General features: G+C 38.8%; 1 protein-coding gene across 3 annotated transcripts; it reads left to right on the forward strand.

Annotated features, from left to right (window-relative positions):
• The first annotated feature begins 934 nt into the window (after positions 1-934).
• Positions 935-22,562, forward strand: FBXO9 (F-box protein 9). 3 transcript variants are annotated; one of them, XM_074895758.1, is made up of 13 exons: positions 935-1,189; positions 5,139-5,212; positions 6,188-6,346; positions 6,784-6,841; positions 9,636-9,735; positions 12,867-12,997; positions 15,836-15,950; positions 16,596-16,714; positions 17,001-17,091; positions 18,106-18,201; positions 18,962-19,055; positions 19,773-19,927; positions 21,170-22,562. In XM_074895758.1, exons 3-13 carry the CDS (start codon positions 6,200-6,202, stop codon positions 21,276-21,278), a joined length of 1,215 nt encoding a protein of 404 aa, XP_074751859.1. In that variant the 5' UTR covers positions 935-1,189; positions 5,139-5,212; positions 6,188-6,199; the 3' UTR covers positions 21,279-22,562. The 3 variants fall into 3 exon arrangements, with proteins under 3 accessions (XP_074751859.1, XP_074751857.1, XP_074751858.1); XM_074895756.1 differs by having other exon boundaries at positions 1,052-1,189; positions 5,135-5,212; XM_074895757.1 differs by lacking the exon at positions 6,188-6,346 and having other exon boundaries at positions 1,052-1,189; positions 5,135-5,212.
• Positions 22,563-22,949: the final 387 nt, after the last annotated feature.

Consider the following 22,949-nt stretch of genomic DNA (forward strand, 5'->3'; position numbering starts at 1 on the left):
CAGGCTCTGCCTGGGTCCACCTCGCACTCCCCTTCTCCACAGAGCAGCTCTACAGTCGCCTGGATTTGAAACCCTCCACTGGTGCTGGCTCCCACAGCCCTCGCCTCCCCTCTGGCCACAGCCACCTTACCCACGGCCTGCTCCCGCTGCCCGAGCGTGCACCTGCCCCTCTCCAGAACAGACACGGGCCTCCTTTTGCTCCTAAAAACATTCAGGGCTGTAGATGCGGGTGAGGGCTCATAGGTCACACATAAAGACCCATACACGTGACTTTCTCCCGGAAAAGAGACCGTAATACAGATTTTAAAAATGCTTTTAGTCCTATTTTGTAACACCTGATGAGGTGTACAGAGAGCACATAATGACTGTTCATGGAGCTGAACAGGCAAAGGTCACAAGATTCGCATGACCTCAGCTACATTTTCATCTGTGCAGCCACAGTACCAGCCACTCCTCTGTTATCGGGTTTTTAGTCTGCCGGTAACAAGGCCCGGGTCTGACGGCGGCCACAATGGAAATGGCGGCTCCCGCACCGCGCTCTGCTCCCGCTGACACGGGGCTGAGGGGCCGCCCCGCGGGGGCAGAAGGCCGCTGCAGGGCCCCGACATGGCCGCCTTTCCCCGCACTACTGGGGCGGCGGCAGAGCGCTAGACCGGGGCTCAAGCGCAGCAGCGGAGGCCGCGCAGAGCCGCTGCCGCCCGCGGCGTCGGCGTCGTCTGCCGGGATCGCCGCCCGGCGGGACCACAGCTCCCGGCGGGCTCGGCCCGGGAAAGCACCGCCTCCCAGCCGGCGCGGCCGCAGCCCCCGGCGGGGCGGCCCGGGACTGCGCTTCCCGGCAGGCAGCGCGCCGCGCCGCTGCAGGCGGGGGAGCCGCCGCGGGGCCGCGGGGCGCGCTGGGACGGGTAGTGCGGGCGGGCGGCCCCGCGCGCGGAGCGGCCCGTGCGTCAGGCGGCGCTCTGGCCCGGCGGGTTTGTCTGGTCCGTGCCTCCGCTGCTCCCGGCCCGCCGGCCCCTCACTCGCCGGGAAGATGGCTGCCGTACGCAGGGCCCGCAGTTACTCCCGCTGCGTGGTGCGCTTCTCCGACCGAGAACTCTGCTAATTTCCCCCCGCGGGGAGGACACACGGACCGAGCGGGGGGGGCAGAGACCCCCCCGGGACGGGACAGCGCCGCCCGAGCGCCGGCAGCATGGTGAGCGGCCCCGGGCCGGCCGCGACTCGCTCCCCGCTGCGGTGCGGCCTGGGGCGGGCGGGCGGGGAGGCGGCGGCGGTGCGGGCTCGGCTGCTGCGGCAGGTGCGGGCGGACGGCGGCCCGTCCCGTCCCCGCCTCGCCGCCGGGGGGTAGCGGGAGGGGCCGTGGCAGCGGCAAGGGGTGTGTGCCCGGCGGCGGGAGGAGCGGCCCCCCGAGCCGTGCTGCGGCCGAGCAGCCCTGCCCCGGCCGCCTGTCCGCGGGCGATGCTTGTGGGAAGCGTGCCGCGATCCTGGCCGTGATCCCAGCCCGGGTGGCTGCGTCGCGAGGAGGCACGGCCCCTTCCGCAGAGGGTTTTGGGCTGATGAGTGGGGCTGCTTGATCCGGCACCGATCCAGCTATCGGTACAGACACCTGAACAAATCACTGTGTCATCCCAGATGAGTGTGCCCTACCTTTCCCTTTCTTCCCTCAAAAAACAGATGGCATAAAGTCTCTTGGTAATGTAAACGGCTCCGTGGGCCAGGCACTCTTACTTTTTTGGTATTTTAACGTAACAGAAATATTGTTTGGTTCAGCGTTGCCTTTCTGACTTCACCTCAAGATGAATTCAAGTATCCATCATGAGAACTTGGTCATTTAAAGTTAAACCGTTTATATCACTCCAGAGCTCTTAAAACGCCTTGCCACTGTCTTTAAAACTGTTATTTTTGAACAGCGTTGCTTCTACTGCATTGACAGAAATACGGAGTAACTTCCTCATTTTCTTATAAAACCAAGAAAAACGTTAGCCATCAGTCACTGGTTTGCTGTGTTGTTCTTCCTTCTCCCTTAGTTCTGTACAGTTCACCTGTAGCCCAGTTCAGCTGGTGACAAACTCTGAACTGTTTCTGATCTTGGCTTTGTGTTGTTGATCTGAACTATTGAAGGACTTGACATTACAGGCAATTCAGTAAGTGGTTGTTGTTCTCTGAGGAAATCAACATGCAATGAGTGATTGCAAAACAACCAAAACTGAGCCGTGCAAATAAACTAGTTTTACATTTGGCAAATGATTTCTAAAGCCGTTCAAATAAATCAGAATCAGCTGACTTCTTTTTACAGGTTGCTGTCTAATTCAGATGTTTACTTTTGACATGCTGACCTTTTGGTGGTTTGACTGGCTACCACTTTTCTCATGGAAAATGATTTGAGCTGATCAGTACATACTAAGGATCCCTTTAGAGCAGGATAAAGTCGCTGTCCCGTATGACAGCTGACTTGCAGCAGGAGGAAGGCATGAAGGTGAACAGGTTAAATTTATCCACTAAGTAGCAGTTACAGTGCAATGTTCTGTGAACTTCAGAAACTATAACCACAATTTAATTATTGTCAGAGTGGGGGCAAGGAGCCAATTTATGCAAGTTACAACCTGCTTTAGGTGTGGTCTCGTGAGTGTCTGGGGGTGAAGATCCTTACTCCAGTGACACCTATGTTTACTCATTTGTTCTAGCAAAACCGTAGGGTTTCATCAAGTCAAATAAATAGTGGAAAAGTTGTTAATAGAGATTAATTTTTGAGTCCCGTTAAACATACAGTAGCAATGTGAATAAATTGCTTTATTGGCAAATTAGAGGAATGGTCACTTATGCTGTCACTGCTGCCAGCAGACACACCTTTGATATGAGAGACTTCAGATCACACATGCACTCAGTATAGAGAAGGTAGTGATGAAAATCAAAACTTTGTTTGTAATCAACTTTGTGATGTTTTTTGACAGCTTCTAGGTTGTGGACTAGGTTTTCATAGTATTGTGTACTTTTTGTTTGGATTGAGAACATACTTAAGTCCTAAAGAACATTGAAGAACATATTGGAAGCAGTTGGTCCAGAACCTTGACCAACTGTGACTCAGAAATGAAGAAGTAGAGCAGTTGAACAGAGATGAGGGAGGAAAATTGAGACTCTTAAACAGATTACTGAAACAAAAAGTTTTTGAACATGAGGTAGACTTCAGCCAACTTCATAACCTTCTAAATAATTTTAACTCTTGCTCTTGAATTATTTACAGGCTTCATGAGTTAAAGGTTTTAATGGGCATGCCTTTATGCACAAGAAGATAGTGTGTTGATTTAGTTTAGAAATTACTAGTTACTGCATTTTGCAGATAAAACCAGGCTTATTCTGCCCAGACTGAGAGCTGACTGGACATAATTCAGCTGCAAACCAGAAGCCTTGAACTCTGCACAGGCAGAGGCAGGCATTATTTGTGTCAGCCCTGTGCCATAATAACGCACTTTACAGACATCCATTTCAGTGCTAGCTCATTCCTAGGCTATCTCCGCTTGGCCAGCATAGACATAATCCCTGGCTAAAATAACATGTTAGGACTGCTGTAACTCATAGGACATTAACTGCCTGCAATCAAATTCTGGAATCAAATCCATGAAATTTCTGAGTTATTTACTCCTTGCTCAGATTTAACACTGCTCATGCTTTGGAGTGTTCTGACTTACCTGTTTTCTCTACTGAGAAATTAAAAATGGACAGCTTTAAAATCAGAGTGTAGAAAGAGATACAATATCTTTCTGCTTTAACCGACCAGCACTGTCTGCATTATCAGTTGTAAAACATACATTGACTGAGGCATCAGTTAAACCACGTTTACAGATGACAAGCCAGTAAGTTTGTGGTTTGGGGAACCAGAGAAAAGCGCTGCAGCTGAACTCCAGGGAGGTGTTTGTTACCAAGACAAAGAGATTAAACGTTGCCTTCCCATCAGGTTTGCCAGTATTCTGTAGTTCGATCATGAGCTTCTAGATGCTATAAAAATTTTATAAATTTTATGAATACAAGAATGCTTTGATTTCTGCACTTTGTGCAGAAGATAGAGATTACTTTGTGAGAAATTGGAAGAATCTGACAGAATGTCCCTTGAAGTCTTTGAGCACTGTCTACAGTAGGAAGGAGTGGGAAACAAAAACTTCTGTAAGTAGTTGTGGTAATCTTAATGCCAGGTTTACCTTTCTATGGTGTCACTTTGCATTATATACTTGCAGAACTATAGATGTGAATTTCAGTGCAGAATGGTACAAAAACTGGGATATTTCAGCCGCAGGAAGAACTTTAAACAAATGTCTTCATTGAGGGTTTTTTTTTTCCTTACTGGAATCTTGCTATTGTTGTTATTGTAGTGGCTTGTCACTGATGCTCAGAATTAGTTTTCCTTTGTTTTAGTAGATTCCATAAATCTCAGTATATTTCACAATGAGCATTTATTTGCATCGTTTTGCGTTTTGCTCCTATCTAGAGCCCTGTTAAGTTCAGTTAAAGGTTTTATTTAAAGTCTTGTTTGTTTAACCTGTATCACAGCAGTACTGTAAATTAAACCAGCTGTTAAGCTCTCATTCTAGCTTTTTATTTTCTTTTACAATACATTTCTTGTTTAGTTTCACATGTAGTTTTTGAAGTTGCCCATATTGCCCCGTAATTTTCATAAAGTATCTATTTTCTGCTTTTGTAAATGTTAAACAAATCAAAACTACTGGTTACGTTTACAATGAGAAGATAATAATTAAATTTTGATTTCTTGTATGAAGCACACTACCATTTAATACTGAAGCTTTGGTTCTGTGCTTTGACTTAGACATTGAGTGTATTTACTCAGGTATTATGGCAGTGTACTGATGCATATAAGCTTTCAAGTGATACATAACTAATTGTGTTGGATTGATGTGACTGAGATGTAAAAGCCAACTTCACTGGGTTAGTGGGGAAGTGCAAAGAATACCAGTTATTTTAAGATTCATTTTTATCATCAATTAAGATTGATCTTTGGGGTAAATGAGTAGGCTTGGGCAAAGAGTATGCTTAAATTTGTGGGTGTGTGTGTCCATGACAGCTGTGCTTTGTGAATGTACTGTAGGGACTTACGCAGACTCTATAATCACATCTGATTGCTCTCTACTAGGCAGAAGCTGAAGAAGATTGTCACTCTGATTTGGTAAGAACCGATGACAATGAAAGATCCGGTGAAGCAAATCTTCAGGTATGTCTTTCGTGCTTAGTGGCTTTTTTTACAAACATAGTACTGCTGTGAGTTAAGCTGCATTACTTTTATTTAGTTACCACACATTTGTTGATCTGCAAATGGTTAATCTGTCTGCCCCTCCAAAGATGAAATAGATTGATTTTGCATTGTGTTCCAAGTGTCAAATTCAGTCTTCAGTTATCTATGTAGATGAAAAGAAAGTTTGTGTCAGATGTGGAATTTCTTTGAAGAACTGTAGAAATTGGACAGCAGTCTTTGTATGGATCAAATTCCAGTTTAAGTTATCGCTCTCTTCTGGAGCAGAAAGTTGATAAAAGCAGTCTAATAGAAAAGTATGTTCTCTTACAGTACTAGATTTCTGTGTAGTTGATCCCCAGAAATTGTGATGGTTGCCAAAGGCATGTAAATTGTAACTTCAAAGATCCTGAAAAAAATGCATGGCAAGAATTATAACTTGTTTCACAGAGCATAGTCCATTCTTTTTAAAAGAGAGGTCTTATTTGTATATTATATAAATGACAGTTTTGATTATTATAAAGCTTAGTATGCTTGTGTATAAAAAATTAGGTTTTCTAAATTTTAATTTCAAGAACTAATTGACTTCTTGCTTAAGATAACTCAGCATAAACAAAAACATCATGTCTAAACAGAATACTTTTCTTTGGAGTCTTAGGTCATAGCCGTAGTACTAACAACCAGTTCTCGAAACATCAGTTTTTCTTCTGAGGTGAACAGTCCGAATAAAAGCACTTATGTTATTGACGGAGATTGAACAAGTATACTTGTGCACTTTAAAAAAAAAATTTACTATAAAACAATTGCTGTGTCTAAACTCACTGAAACAATTTAAGACTTGGAAGTGTAAAGCAGAATTTTGAAAATCTTTTTTGTAGTTGTACTTCATAATTTGTCCTCAGAAGATGTACTGTCTGAATATGTGATGCTAAATCACAATTAATTGGATTTTTTTAGGCAGAGCTCCAGATGTTCAGAGCTCAGTGGATGTTTGAGCTTGCCCCAGGTATGAGTTCTAGTGGGTTGGAACCTCTGCCATGCAGAGCATCTTCAAGAGGACCTGGAGTAAAGTCTGTAGATGCCAGAGGGAAGCAGGAGATAGCAAAAGAGGAAAAGGTACAAGAAAAGAGATGTATAATTTGGGGATTTTTTGGTGTGTGTTAGTACTGCAGTGTAACTATCCTCAAAGCTAATGCTGAATTACATCTAGAGAAATAACAGGCACGATCAACCCATTGTCTCCATACTAATGTCTTTCCATAATCGTGCGCTGATTTTTCTAGATTCTATGCTTGGCTTTGTCACCATCCCAGTCTGCTTTCTGAAAGACTGTAGTTAAGGGGTGAGCAACAGGAACATGGATAGTTTGTTGACTGGGAATTTCAGTTATGGCTCATAGCACGAGTATGTCTTCTCACTCTGCTTAGGGGATTATTTTATTAATCTTATTCAAAGAGTACAGTAGGTAAGATGAAAAATAATTCTGAGTCAAGTGACAATGCGCTTGTATTTGTAAGGAATTTAAGAAGTGTTCTGTGTAATTTATTGTGCAGGCAAAAGAACTTTTCCTGAAGGCAGTGGAAGAAGAACAAAATGGGGCCCTTTATGAAGGTAATATGGAAGTCTAAAATGAACACTCCTATTGCAGAGGAATCTAACACTGCAAGACTGCATGATGCCAGTGAACTTAAACTGCAGGCTAATAGTAGCTCAGTTATTCAGATAAGCAAACAAACTTACTCTAAAAGGAACCATCATCACAGTTCAGATGAGGTGAAGGTAAAGTGAGATCAAGGAGAGAATTTCTAACTTTCAGACAAAACAACAGTATCTTGAAATCTAGCACTGGACTATATGAAGAAGCACTGGATTGCTTCTTCATATAGCATGCTTCTTTATATGGCTTTTGTAACATGAAATGCGCATAGTAATTAATCAAGGCGGTGCACAATGCACTACATTTCCAGTGCTCACTTTTGTTCATTCCACTTTGTACAGAACTCCTGAACCCATGGAATGTTTTGTTGGTTGGTTGGGTTTTGTTTTTTTTTAATTTACACAGCATGCTAAGGTAGCCTCTTTAAGAATTCCTGAAGTGAATGCTTCAATCTGGTAGTCTTATGTTATGAGGTTTGCCATAAATATTTAAGATGCTTAGCTTGCTTGCCCTCTTGCTATCAGCACTGGTAAAAATGGAAATTCGAAGTTCTCTTCCTCATATTTAGTTTTCAGAATATATAGAGTAAGAAGACTGTCCTAACTTCAAGTCCTGTAGGTCAGTAGTGGAGATACCAGTTTCCATTTCTTTCGTTAAAAAAAAAGGAACACAGAACATAACATGCCATCCTGCTCATCCACCGGAGGTTTTGGCCACCTTGGTTAAAGTGCAGATGCAAAATATGTCAAGATATGCAAAACTCAGAGTACTCTGGAAGCTCCTGAACTCAGCTACCTGTTGAATAAAACATTTTTTTTTCCACCATGGGATTTCCTTCCCTTGCAAGATATTTCTGGCTGATGTTCCAGATCTCAGATGAACTGAGAGAAATATGAGTCCCCAGTAGGTAATAAAATTAGTTGGTTTAGTTTCTAATTTATTACCTGTTTTTACAGGGCAAAATTACTTTAGGCTAAAGTATTTTGTATGTTGGGTATAGAATTAAATGTGCAGTAAAAAAAAGCGTCAGAACTAAATCTGACGTGTAATCTACCATTTAGGAAATCATGCAGTACATTGTGAAGGTTCTTTCATACCAACAGTTTCCAAGTAAATTAAAAAAGAAATATACAAGGAAAGCAGTATATTTAAGCATTATGTATATAAAATGAAAGCTATAGCTTCACCTGATTGAGTGCACTCCTTATGTGTTAAACATAGCAGCAGAGAAGTAGTAACTCCTAACAGTTGCATTCACAAAGGTGTTTTAGGTATTTGGATTGTGTGAGTATGAATCCATTCTTTCTGAGTTGAATTTGATTTGAAATTTAAAGAAACTAAACTGTTTCTACACATAGATCTGTATGAGACCTTAGAGACAAAGTCTCATGCCAGACACAGATATATTACCAAGCACATGTTGGGACATCTGTTTTCAGACCACACTTTTATCTGCTGACCTGGCCCAGGTCATTAGAATCCAAGTGGCATTTTAGCCTTCCTCTGAAATGTGCTGATACCTGATGTTTGTGACACAGTTATGTGCAGCAGCTTGTCCATATTTAAGTACAGTACAGGCCTTGCTGCAAGTTTAAATGCTAAAGTTGAGACTGATCTCTGTTTAGCTGGTTGCTGGTAATCCTCATCCTTGTCAGTCACTGGCCCTGACATGAACTCAAGGAAATGCAAATGTTTACTTGCCCCAGACTCAGGCTTCTCAGACTTAGTAGTGTGTCAAATTCTGAGCTCCACATTCACTAATGTTTTATTGGGTTTTGTGTTTAAGGGCCCAAACTGAGGGAGAGTTGCCCTCTGATTTTGGTATTACCATGTGGAATACAAAGAAACATACACATATGATCTTAATACCAGTATTAAAACAGATTGAATGCACATACAATGAATCCACTTAACTCTGTGATCTTCTTAATTTAACTCAGAAGACAGAAATTTTGCAGCTTAAGTAACAGTTCATTCTCACAGTGTGATTCTCTTGGGCCTATTTCTCGACTCGGTGTTTGTAGCATCTCTGGAGTGTTAAAGGCATGCTAGAAGAAACCCAGTCTGTCAGGTTTTCCTTCATCCCCCTTCAAGTCTTCTGCTTGCTACTTAAGTTTTTAAAATGCTGCTTTCCTCCAGCCAGGTTCCTCACGCTCTGTGTTTGGGGGGGCTTGCTTCTGTGCCTTCTGTAGTTTCCAGGGTTTTGCCACAGTAAAATGTGCTTGTTTTGTGTCTGTTGTTGAAGTTTTTAAATTACAACAATATTTTATTGATCTTTCTCACCTTTATAATGTTGTGTACATCTGAATGACTGTCTACTATACCAGGGATTTAAGGTACCTGCATCATCTTTCAAATTCTTTTTCATGTTCCTCATGGTTTCTTATATAATACCTAAAATCTTTACAGCTTGTTGAAAAAATTTGTACACACTGGGCAACAAATGTAATTAGGACCTTGTAATGTTTTACTGTAAAATCTTGTAGTCCGTAATTGGCATTTGTGGTAGTAAAGGTAAATCTGTAAAAGCTGAAACACATCTGGGAGAGCTGTTTATTCTGAAAGAGTACATGGAGTTTTTAGTTTTTTCTCTTCTATATTGAATTTAAATCTAATCAGTTTAGACTAAGATTTGTTAGGCAAAGGCATTTTCCATGTTTTTAGTGCTTTCACCATCTCTCTAGAAAAATTATTTGATAAGCTAGTATAGGCATCAGACATGTTTAAACATTAAACCTTTATTTTCAGCCATCAAATTTTATCGTCTAGCCATGCAGCTTGTGCCTGACATAGAGTTTAAGATCACCTATACACGGTCCCCAGATGGTGATGGAGTTGGAAAGAGGTGGTAAGTATGAAAATTTACTAATGAAGTGCATAGGAGTACTGAAACCTGAAATTTTGTTTCTAAAACATATGAATGCTCTACTTTGGTACACAGTTGTAAGTCTCTTAACATTTGGAAAATTTGTCTACTTCCCATTTGAATAGACATTTGAATGTCTATTCAAATCCATTTGAATGTCTATTCAAATCCATTTGAAAGTTTACAGATGCATTAGTCCAAGGAGGATTTTTCTATACTGTAGTTCAAAGAAGTTAATGGGCTTGTTTGAAGCCAGTTAAATTCTAGTTGAAGGATTACAAATAGTTATGTTGTTATTTTAAAAAGGCATCAGTCACTTTATTACTTTTGATATCAGATTTTCAAATTTATGAGCTAGACGTTTAGGATCATCTACAAAATTGTCGATGGCAGAAAATTCAATGAGGAAAAGTTTTGTACCGTGGAATAAGCATCGTAATTAAGCAAGGGAATGTACTACTGTTCTTGTACTGACTGACACAGCCAAGTGGGAGCATTTCCAAGAAGCTCATAGATTGTAATTTGAGTCGTCTAGACTTGAATCATTACCAGGACCAGACTACCCTTAGTCTCAACACACCAGATGTGTCGTGGCTTAAGGTTGGCCTAACTTGAGCCCAAGACATATTTGAGGACAGGGTTCACATTAAGGCCAAAGTTTCTGTTACAGCTCAGGTAGCGTAGTAAAGACAAGCTTATGAAACAGAGCATCCCAATTCACTGCTTAAATGCTGGTGATAGCTACAAGAAATCAAGAGTTCTAAAACTGAGAATGAAAGAGGAGAATACAGCCATGTCCATGTGGTATTACTAGCTCAGTCTTGTTGCCTCAGGGCAGTACAGGTTCAGTGCAGTAGTTGGCTCAATATAAAAGAGAGTAAGGTGAGCTAAGTGCTTTGTTTACGTTCATTACTTTAGTTTCTGAATGCATTGACTAGCATGAAATCTTTGCTGTGCATTTGTGCACTAGAAAATACTGGGTGATAAACTACAGTCACGTAAAAATCTTGGTTTTCTTAGGATTATTTTCTTATTTTAGCATTACTGTCTCGCTTCATTAATCCTCTCTGACACCAAACTGGGCAGGAGTATTGATCTGCTTGAGTGTTGGAAGGCTCTACAGAGGAATCTGGACAAGCTGGATCAATGACCCAAGGCCAATTTTAGGATATTCAACAAGGCTCAGTGCTGGGTCCTGCACTTGGGTCACAACAACCCCATGTAATGCTTCAGGCTTGGGGAAGAGTGGCTGGAGAGCTGCCTGGAGGAAAATGAGCTGGAGGTGTTGGTCAACAGCTGGCTGGATATGAGCCAGCAGTGTGCCCAGGTGGCCAAGAAGGCCAATGGCATCCTGGCTTGTGTCAGCAATAGCGTGGCCAGCAGGGACAGGGAAGGGATCTTACCCCTGTACTCGGCACTGGTGAGGCCGCCCCTCGATTCCTGTGTTCAGTTTTGGGCGCCTCACTCCAAAAAGGACATTGAATGACTCGAGCGTGTCCAGAGAAGGGCAACGAAGCTGGTGCAGGGTCTGGAGCACAGGTCGTACGAGGAGCGGCTGAGGGAACTGGGGGTGTTTAGTCTGGAGGAGGCTGAGGGGAGACCTCATCGCCCTCTACAGCTACCTGAAAGGAGGTTGTAGCGAGGTGGGTGTCAGTCTCTTTTCTCAAATAACGAGTGATAGGACGAGAGGGAGTGGCCTCATGTTGTGCCAGGGGAGGTTTAGACTTGATATTAGGAAAACTTTGTTCACTTAAAGGGTTATCAAGCATTGAAAGAGGCTGCCCAGGGAAGTGGTTGCTGATATCCTGAAAAAAACTGAAGGTATTTAAAAGATGTGTAGATGTAGCACTTAGGGACATAACTGAGTGGTGGACTTGGTAGTGTTAGATTTACGGTTGGACTTGATGATCTTAAAGGTCTTTTCCAACCTAAATGACTCTATGATTCTGTGAATTTTCATTCGGTTTTGTAAATGTTGCTGCACTGTCCCCAATGCTACATGACAGTGAGGAAAAAACAGTCAGTACTCTTAAATTGTTGTTTAAAGGCAGTATTTGTAGAGGTGAGGTTTTTTCCACGAGATTCTAGCTATGGTATTTTTGCTTTTTGAGTTACTGTTGTAGGTGTTTCATACAGTCATGGTGAGAAAAAAAACAAATTACACAATTACATTTGAAACAAGAATTTACAGTGTGGCCTTTAGGTACTGGGACTGACCATCATATTCATCAAAATAAACAAAGGTATGTTCAGTGCAACATGTTACTGTAGGCTTAGTTATGACAGGTCCAAACATAATTGTCTTCTCTATAATACTTTAAAACCCACTGGTACGTCTGATAGTTGCTTGTTTATATTCTCAGCTCATTCTGTTAAGCTTGTCTAGAGTAGAATTGAATAATATTACAAAGTGACTGGAAGATCTATTAGCTAGCTTATATACCAAATCAGGGAAAAGAGTGTTTTGTGATGAGGTCAAGGAGAGATGTGTAGTTTGTGGTTACTTGGTGCAAGCAAGCGTGCACCTATTAAAGGATCATATTATGACATACAACTCCTGCTCCTGAAGTTTTTTATGTCTGCCTATTTACAGAATTGGTAAAAAGCAGTTTTCCTTCACTGTTGATGAATAATCCCACTGAGGATCACTCTTTGGTAAATAATGCAAGAGTAAACAAAAAAAAAATCCATAACTGTTTTCAGTATCTTACATTGTGACAAAGATTACAAAATACAACTTTCTATCAATTATAATTTATTTCCTGCATAGGGCTTATCCTAGACAAAGTAAAAGACGAGATTTGTCTTTTCATGGGGTCAAGCAATTCTTCAGTGACTTCACTAAAAAAGTGAACTGTCAAATCCAGAAAGGAACTGTAATTGGAATTAAATGAAAAAGTAGTTACTGTCAAATGGATTCCAGCAAAATCTAGATGAACTTGGTAAGATTGCAGTAGTTGTTTTATTATATGATGAAATGAAATGAAATAGCTTTGAATACATAGAGGAAACAATATATTGAATGAGGGTGAGACAGCGGATGGATGCCAAGATAAGGACATCTGTTGGTATGGTTTTTTGCTGTCACAGTGTTGGCATTCCTCCTTTTCTAGTGTTGAGGATAACAAAGAGGATGACAAAATGGCTGATCTCCTGTCAGATTTCCAGCAGCAGTTAACTCTTCAGGACTCTTCAGTCAAACTTTGTCAGCCTGAGGTTGATGTCAGCCAGACCCACATCTCAGGTATGAGTTAAGATACACTGTAAGGTTCAGAGGCAGAATTTAGAGATGTTTCATTATATTAAAACATTTGTCTCCTTCATTCTAAAGCCACGTTTAAAGAAATGTACACAGTGTCTTTTTATTTACTTTTATAGTTAGATGTAAAGAACATCAACTGGCTAAACATATCTTTTTCTCATACATGATTTTGCCGTTATCGCACAAGCTTTTCCATGTAGTATTACTACTAAGTAGACTTTTTCAGGACCAGAGTCATACTTAAAAGTAGCAGCTTCTAGGAACAGACTTGCTGAAGTAAATGTATTCCAGTTTTCTTCTAGTTAATGTTTGGAAAAATGTGGGTGTTTTTGTTTTGATTTGCAAATATTTAGTACAGTTCTTAAGTGTGAGTAAAAGACAGTTGTTCTGTGAAGAACTTGCATATTCACATTTCCTCTTTTTCTGATTCTGTATCAGATTTTTACAACAAATATGTTTTCAGGTTCAGCAACACTGTATAACATAGCTAGAAAGACTTTTGAAGGGTAGTGATTTTCAGTGCTGTTCAGTTCTAGGACAGTTATCCTGAGACTTCCTTACGAGATCTAAATTTTGGAGAGTGTATATAAGCTATGAACTCAAAGTCAGATGCCTCTAAAGGGTGTATGGTTTACATCTGCAATTATCAGTTGCTCTTGGAAACATCTGTTCAAGGAAGGAAAATAAAGTGCATGTAGCAAGCTGTTAAGGTCAAAACATAAAGAAAATGGGATTTTAAAAATTTATTTATTTTACCAACTGTGACATTGTACACCTGTGAAAGCATCTTTTCTTTTTTTGCCAGTAAAGTCAAGATGTTGTAGACATTACTGTAAAATGATCTCAGGAGACGTCTCTTTTGAGCAACAATCATAGTCTCTTTCTGGTTTTATTTTCTGCCTTACTGGCAGTCCTGTGCCACAGTATCTTGTTTAATGACTTTTATAGCAGAATGAAAACTGTTAAAGTCATGATGTCTGCTTCAGAAGTTAGTAGGATGGAAAGAATTTTTCTTGGTCATCACAGTAGTACAATAGTCACAAACCTCATCAGCCCAAGGAAGACTGAAACAATGTGAAGCACTGGATTTGGCTGAATTGTTTTCTTGTGTTCCATTTCATGTTTTATTTGCATTCATAATCTTAAAATACTGGTTAACCCTTAGTAACAGGACAGGATGAGACTTTGCTGTGTAACTGACATACTGAATATATTTACTTCCTCTCCCTAACATATGAGCAATTTTTCATAGTAGTTTTTTTTTCTTTTACACAAGCTTAGGACCAAGATAATATTCTTCACCAGAAATGCTATAATATTTTTCCTACAGGGCGTGCCCAGTATCTGAAGCAAAGTGTCTTAGCAATCCCCACTTTACTAGAAACTTAGAAGCATGGATGATAAAATAGATAATCAAAGCCTTTGGCTGACTGGTGACTATGTGAATGGAAGATGTATACCCGTTAGAATTAGTAAGAGATTTTTAAGCCTTTGTATCTCCCATTTTCCAAGGCACTAAGAGTTCACAAACCAAAGAGTTTATAAGTTGCCAGACACTATTTTGTACCTTGTAGCAATAATCTGCACAACTTTTGTTTATACATGAGTTTAATGGTTGTAAATATAGGCAATGTGGCAAATTTACGACTTCTCAATAATAAAACAAAGAATTAAATCAGATTCATGAAATGAATACAGAAACTGGTGCCCAGTGAGGTGTATGTACTTTTTATCATGTTAGTATTCTGAAATGTGAAGCTTATGTTTCATAGAATTTTATAGCAAAAACAGTCTCGACAGATTTGTGGGAGTGCAGCAATGCAGTTTTTTTGAAGAAGCATGTTTTTTCACTAAAAATCAGAATTTTATTGAATTGCAGTCTCTACCACAGTATTTACAGCTCATTACTGTTACATGTACCTTTGTGCTGCTCAGCTATTTTCTCCATTTGATCTCAAAGCAGTTATACTGAGTAAAATCATCCAGTCTTAAGTGCATGTGATGATACAATTCAAGCCATAGGCTCTGAAAAGCAGTGGTAGTTGAAAATAAATGAAGTGTAATTCCTGATGGTGTAAGATTAGTAAACAAAATTACATCCAACTGAAACAACAGAGAAAACTTAGGGAGGCAGAAAGTTATTAGAAAGAATGTTGGCTTAATTACCCAGATCTTTTTCACTGAACTTTTAATGCTAGGAAAAGTATCATATGATCTTGTGGTGCTGTGATGAAGATTCTGGTTTTCAACACAACAATGCTGTGTGATACCATTTTCAATCACTGGACCTCTACCACAAAATATAGAGTGATAATCATGTTGATTTCATAGTGGATAGGTTGTTCTTAGGACCTCCTAGCCAATATTGAACCTGACCTGAGCTTATTTAGCTTGTCATGCAAAAGCAGTATGCCTTGAAGTAATGTTACACACAACATCAGTTTGAAGAAAATAATGCTTCACAGGCACTGTGGATTTGCAATATAATATGTGGCATTTTGGTTATATGACACCTTACAGTTATGGATATTTGTAGTTGAAAGCTATATTTTATCCTGTCATCTTACCATAATGCACTTTCAGCTCTTGATTTTTGTTATTTTATTATGTGATTTTTTTCTAACGTATAGTGACTTTTTAAATCAAAGATATTTCTTTTGTTCCCTGGCATCTGGCTACAGTGTGAAAAAGTAGATTTTTTTTTTTTTTTTAATGGAAAGTCAGAAATTCAGTAATGTTCAAACCTGAAATTATAGATTGCGTGTTGAGTTATTGAGTATATGAGTTACCATCTAACAAGGATTTCTTTTCTCTTTGCAGTGTTGCCTATGGAAGTACTGATGTACATTTTCCGATGGGTGGTTTCAAGTGACTTGGACCTCAGATCATTAGAGCAATTATCTCTTGTTTGTCGAGGATTTTATATTTGTGCCAGGTACTGTAGATAAGTTATCTAGAGTGAAGCTTCTCTCTGTTCTAAGGAAGAAAAAGATTTTTTTATGCTCAAGCATATGTGAACAGTATGTACAGATGAATGTGTTGGAAAGGTGGGGTTTGGAGGTGGTTTTTGCTTTTAGGCTGCTAAATTGTACATGTAGGACTATGTCCTGCTTTTTATTCCCATGCCAATTTTCATGTTATGTTTCTGGCAGTGCTCTTCAGCTTTTGAATACACTATTAAATAGTATGTTAGATAGATGACTTCATGGTAATAAAAAATGTTGCTGAAAGTCTCACTTGCTCTACCTTGTTTGAAGGTCAGAGTTGCAAGGTCTCCAAAATAATATCTGTTGTCTTGTCATCCTCATATGGCCACACAGGGAAGTGCCAGGCTGCTGTTCTGTACTTGGCTGAAAATGTCATTGTGTTCTTGAATTTCACTGGGAGGAGGAAGTGAATTTCAAATGCTCCAGGATTAAGCACATTCGTCAACGATTTTAAATTACGAGCTTTTGTTCTTCAAGAAAGTTTATTTCAGTTGCATCCAAACTAGATAATGGAGTGTGTTACTTTGATATATAAAAGCTAAACAAGGTTTGCAGGAAAGTTATGGGGTTTGCTTTTTTCTCATTTTCACTAGAGATCCTGAAATCTGGCATCAAGTCTGTTTGAAAATATGGGGCAGGAGCTGCAATAAACTTGTTCCATATGCCTCTTGGAGGGAAATGTTTTTGGAAAGGCCTCGCGTTCGATTTGATGGTAAGGTGTACTTCTCAAAATAGTTTTGTTTTTTTAATTGCATTTAACCATGACAGAAGCAATGAGGTGGGTTTGATGTTTATGACTTTGTTAGACCTAATTGTATTTTTTTTGGCTTTTGAATCTAGAATATCTGTTAAGAGATGGGAAGAGTGCAAGGGATAAAAGCTTTCATGTATTTAAGTAACAAAAATAAACTCAAAAGTTTTAGATTATTGGGTTTTTCATCTTAAATATTTTATGTACTTAATTTTTGTTTGTATGCTTATATCTTCCTTTCCTGTAGGTGTATATATCAGCAAGACAAAATACATACGTCAAGGAGAACAATCTCTTGATGGTTTCTATAGAGCGTGGCACCAAGTGGAATATTACAGGTAGAACTGTAGTACAATGAGTGAGTGAAATGTTTCTCTCTTAAGTTCTTTGAATCCAGCCCTTGATATTACAAACATTGATAATTCTGTAAAACTCAATGGAACTGCCACAGTGTGTAAAGCTATGTATATTTTTTGAGAATAGGTCTGAAGAAATAGGATTTATTATGATAAGGAGAGATGGGCTTAGAAACACATTTCATCCTCATTCATACCATTTCACATGGGTAAAACCTATACAAAACCAACAGTAATACTTGTCCACAGATTTCTTTCACCAAATCATTTCTGCTTTACATTTCTGATATAATAATGGTTTTCAGCAAAGGGAGAACAAGTGATTATACAAGAATTGTCTTTTAACTTATTTGTAATCAACTGTAAATAATCAAGAGGCTGGGCTTTCTCAACTTGCTGTAAATACTTTGCCATTTGTTTCCTCAGCCTGTTTTTCTGCTGTTATTCATCTTATTGTTCCCAGTGTTTATTGTTCAATTCTGTCCCTTCTGAGGCTGGAAACTGTTAACAGAAATCATTGAATCACATGGTTATTTCTGTAGTCTCACAGACATGAGCACAATATCTGATTACTGTAAAAATTGATCAGATCCCAGAACCTGAAAAAGTCCATATGACATTGTCCATTCTGTACTGATACTGTAATTAAGATTTTGTTGCATTTGTCTCACTTGATGCAAGGAATCGAGAAACTTACTTGAGGTCAGTTTTGGTTCCAGGGTAGGTTTCTTGCTTTGATTAGAGGTGACAAAACTCCCGAACTTCTGCCCTCTTTCATAACTCTTCATAACTTGATCTTTTAATCTTAAAAACTCTCTTTTGATTTCTGATCTCTTTTTTTCCTGTTATATCATGTGTGAAGAAATGTGTTTTCAAATCCTGTTATCTACTAAGTTCTATATCCTTCTGGGAAACGTCCTGTGATTAAAAAAAAAAAAAAAACCCAGAAAAAGGATATGCTTTCAAGGTTTGTATTGTGTAATTATGTTTTTGCAGGTATTTGAGATTCTTTCCAGATGGTCAAGTTATGATGCTAACAACTCCTGAAGATCCTCCATCTATAGTTCCTCGCTTACGAACTAAAAACACAAGGTTATTGAAATAAAATATTTGTTGCTACAGTTTTCATCTTGTTTTTACCTGGCAATTTCTATTTTTTTTTTTTCTCAGATTCTATATCCTGGTTTAGCAAAACAAGAGCAAAAATACCATGTTACTTATATTGTGTTATAGTTGTTTATAGTTCTTTTCTGAGAACTACAAAAAATGTTGGTCTTTATGCCAAGATATTTTTAATTTTAATGTCCTGATACTGTAATTAGATTTCTTTTGCAGGTTATGTGATTTTAAACTTTTAAAGGAAGTAGATGGAAGAATACATTGGTGGGTTTAGAATCCTTTTAAAGATACTATTTTGTTATTGACCGCCTTCTCACACTTCCTTGACTGTTAGAAGGAAAGTGAAGATTTTAGTGGGATATAACTGAACTATTGCTTGATCTCTTTTTTGATGTTTGCACAAACTTGTTAAAAGCATAGAACAGCATCTGTGACTTCAGAACAGGTTTGACCTGTTCACCAGAGGTCTGAAAATATTTAGCAGAAGGCTAGATGGAACTGACTAACTTGTCTTTACTGTCCTGTCTGGGAAAATGAAAAGCAACCATCCAAAATATTTTCATCATTTCATATTCTCAGTGAGCTTAGTGCTTTACTAAATGGAAATAAAAAATAGTTTCCTTCATTATTATATGCAGTCTTCATTGCTGATACTTGTATTATAAGTACATCATTCTTTTGAGACAGAGAATATTTTTCTGTCCTTGACACTGTCTTCATCTTAACTTTCCAGAACGGATGCAATCTTGCTTGGCCATTATCGCCTTTCCCAGGAAACAGACAATCAAACCAAAGTATTTGCTGTAATAATGAAGAAAAAGGAAGAGGTAGGTAGCAAAATAAAATGGAAAAAAAAAAATAGTTTAACGAGGGAGGGAACTTTTTAATAAGTGTTTTATCAGACTGAGTATCTGAAGGCACCTGAAGATTTGCATTACACCAGAGGAGTAAAAATAAAGTATGGTTTAAAAATAAAATGTGAATAAGAATGGTGATTTATCATACCTTTTTTTCCCAAATCTGTAATAATATTTTTATTAAGACAGATAAATATCTGGCTCACACTGAGCAGTGGTTCTCCCCCTTGGGCTTAATTGTCATGTGTGGTGTTATTAGGTAGGTTTTTTTAATATTGTTAACAAATGGAAGGAAAGGATGAAGAGGTCATTTTCTGAGATCAGTTTTGACTGTGTGCAGTTATGTTCTATGTCATTACATAAAACTAAATAAGCAGTATTCATTAATTGAACTCCAAATCATTTGGTCAACTTACATACATGTCACAAAATTTTCTGATTAAAGAAGTGTCTGTCAAGAGAAACTTGTGAAGAGCTGAAGTGTTACATTACTTTATAGTGAGTTTGTATAGTTTGGGTGGTGTCCTCCGTGCTTGTCTTACTTTCTGTGAAAACTTCTTTCATAACATCTAAATTGATGTATTTTCAAGGAAAAACAATCTGTCCTCATGGGTAGTTAGGCCTCAGGATAAATAGTTGCGCAATATGTTCTTTGTCGGTCATGAAACTTCTTTTCTCTTTGTACAGAAACCAATTGACTACCACAAATACAGGTATTTCCGTCGTGTTCCTGCACAAGAAACAGATCACAGTTTTCATGTAGGACTACAGTTGTGCTCCAGTGTGCGCCAGAGGTTCAACAAACTTGTCTGGATACATCATTCTTGTCACATAACTTACAAGTAAGTAAATAGAGAATAAGATTGAAGAAGGATACTTAAATATAGAAACACTGGTCACATCAATTTGTACTAAGTACAGAAGATGTAAAGACTGAGAATTATGAGGCTTTAACAAATGCCCTGAAAACAGTAGCTGGTCCTGATTTGATATATTGTAATGAACTGTAAGACATCCCAAGATATTAGTAACTTTTTATAATGGTATGGGAAGTTTCCTAAGCAGGACTGTGATATTTTAGCCAATTCAAGTATGTGTTTGGTTGATTTCAGAACTGAATCAGGGTTGAATGACTTAGTGTGGTGCTAGTAAAGAGGTATGGAAAACATATTCATTAAAGTATATTTCTTTTCCTCTGTGGATGTGCAAACTAGGAATGTCTGCACCCATCATGTGAGAACTGTAATGCTTACAAACTGTATAATCCAGCAGTGCAAAATACGGGCATGTGACCAGCTGTTCTAATCACTGACCAGGCAAGAGCCATGGCCTCTGTTCTTGCACCTGACACTAAATGACTGACAGGTTGGCTGTCCAGATGTTTGATCTTGGCATTTAGGGTGGATTTAGGCCTTTTCTTTGAGACATCTTAATTGCTACATTCAGTGTTTTTATAGTGTTTTTACAGCTATTGAGCTGTAAATATATAAAATCTAGGAAGTAAACTACCACTGGTTAGGAGTATAGGTAACTTCCATAAACAGAAAATTTCTTTTATAAAACCTAATACTTTCATACCTAGTTTATGAAGAAGTGGCAATATCACAGACATTCTTTTCAGCATGAAGTTTCTGTGCTGCTCAGGTTCTGCTGTACCTCTCAGTATAAAACACAGCTAGGAGGATGTATGCTTTTTGTCACTGATGTTCAGAAATACTTGTGTTTCTTTTTTAAAAAATTTTGTAAACAAACATTCTGAATTCAGGGTTCCAAGCAAAACAAATGGAAGGGGATTCTTTACTTCAGTATTAATATGGTGACTTGAGTGGTGTCCTGCACTGTTTCAAGGCTTGGACCTAATAATAAGAATGGAAGGGGAAAGTGGTTTCTTTGGTAAAAAATGAGAAGTGTATTCTATGTAGTGTGATTTGGCCAACATTCAGATGCTTTTAGAATAAGGCAGTACAAAAGACAGATTCCAGCTGTAGTTTGATACACACACCGTACTGTGGAACATGATTGCGTTATAGAGGATCTTAAACAACAACTTGTGTCTAATTTAACTTTTATAATACTCTTTGCAGATCGACTGGTGAGACAGCTGTTACTACTTTTGACATTGACAAAATGTACACCCCTTTGTTCTTTGCACGAGTGAAGAGTTTTACTGCATTTTCAGAAAAGCCGCTCTAAGAAACACCTTCTCCTCTCACAACTCTTGCATGAATAAAAGGTTGTAGCTAACGAGCACTTAAGTTATAAATGTGTATATATTTGGAACATTTTAAAATTCTGGGGAATTTTTTGAAGGCAGTATGTTCTATTTCATTATGAATGGCTGGGATGTTGTTTTGAAATCAGGCTTATGAGTATTAAACACCTTTACTTTGTGACAAAATTTTGATAACAAAGTTTTGTTCGTTTTGTTTGGTTTTAAACAGATTTTATAAATCAGTCAGCTTAAAATATGAGTCTTTGTCAGCCTGGACACTGGCTTGTCCAAAAGGAATTGTTACAGGAAAATCTCACTGTCCATTGGACAGTGTGTTGTCTCTGGTGAAGGCTTGAAATGTGAAGGGGAAAGAGTTGTCTTACATCTGTTAAATTGTGTGACTTAAAAGAACTTCAAATAAATGTTTTCTTTAAATTAAACTTACTTTGTTTGCCTTTAAGATCTGGCATTTTGTCAACATCAACCTTAAGAAAAAACAGTCAAAGGGCAAGCAATCATGAAGTATAAAAATTAACCACAGAGGTACATCCCCACCAACACAGTGATGTCAGTTGGTCATACATGTAATTTGATCTTGATAGAAGTTCAGTGGAGTCTGCCTTCTCGACAGGATGGGCATGAAGCGGAGAGGGATACGGGCAGCAAGTTGTTCTCTTGTGCTGCAGGATGAGTTTGCAGGGCACGTGGCTCTGCTTGGGAAGTGTCACAGTGCAGTGGTGGAATGTTGGTCTGTACTGCTTGTGCATTGACCAGCTCTGAATGCACAGGTAAGCAGGGCTCACTTGGACGTTATAATGTATTATAACCCTTCATCTAACCTTGCTACAGATGCTGTAAACCCTTTGAGCATTTGTTGTACTAAGATAAATTTCGAGGCTGCTGTAGATGTTCAGGTGCTGTGTACTGCTAATCATGAAGTGTACCTTGAGGTTTGGTGCAGGTACTGTATGCTGCTTCTCCTGCATATATCGCTTGGGGGTGTAGTGCAGATACTGTAATGCTGCTTATTATATATGTATCTTGGATTCTGAAAGAACTGGAGCTTTTTAGTTTAGTTTTTTTAAAGCCATTTTGCATAATTTACCTTTGAACATCTCGTTTCAAAATATACTGAACTGGACTTGAGGACTAAAATGTGAAAACTGTGGAAAGAACTATACATGTTCCATAATTTATAAAGTGTATCTTTGCAAGGAACTACATGATTAAAAACACATCAATAAATCATGATTTTGAACATGCAATACCTTGCAATTTCTTATTTTGCCAAGAAATATTTTTTTTCATACAGTTAAAAATGATTAGTTAGGAGTTAACATTCATAAACTACATGCTAGGTAAGATTGACAGGTAGAATTAACCTCTTAATCTGTAAGTAGTGTAGTAAGTCATTATCTGAGAAAAGGAGTGAAGCTTTCAGGTATCTCTTTTCATACCAAGACTTACCTGTTGCTTCTAAGGTTTTGTTTTTTCTTGCCTTGGTCATGTGTTTGAAATATACACTAGGCATAAAGGAAAAGCTAACTAATATCCCAATATAAACTGACGTGTTGATTCAAGTGAAGTCTCAGGCAATGATTATTTTAAGATTATATGAAATATTCCTTCACCAAGAAAATTATGTGAGTTGT

The sequence above is a fragment of the Athene noctua genome, chromosome 1 (assembly GCF_965140245.1).
Source record: "Athene noctua chromosome 1, bAthNoc1.hap1.1, whole genome shotgun sequence".
NCBI lineage: Eukaryota > Metazoa > Chordata > Aves > Strigiformes > Strigidae > Athene > Athene noctua.

Coding starts and splice junctions, on each gene's coding strand:
- FBXO9 (XM_074895756.1), top strand. Junction 6,842..9,635: donor AAATGGGGCCCTTTATGAAG/GTAATATGGAAG, acceptor CTTTATTTTCAG/CCATCAAATTTTATCGTCTA. Junction 18,202..18,961: donor TTACGAACTAAAAACACAAG/GTTATTGAAATA, acceptor TTAACTTTCCAG/AACGGATGCAATCTTGCTTG.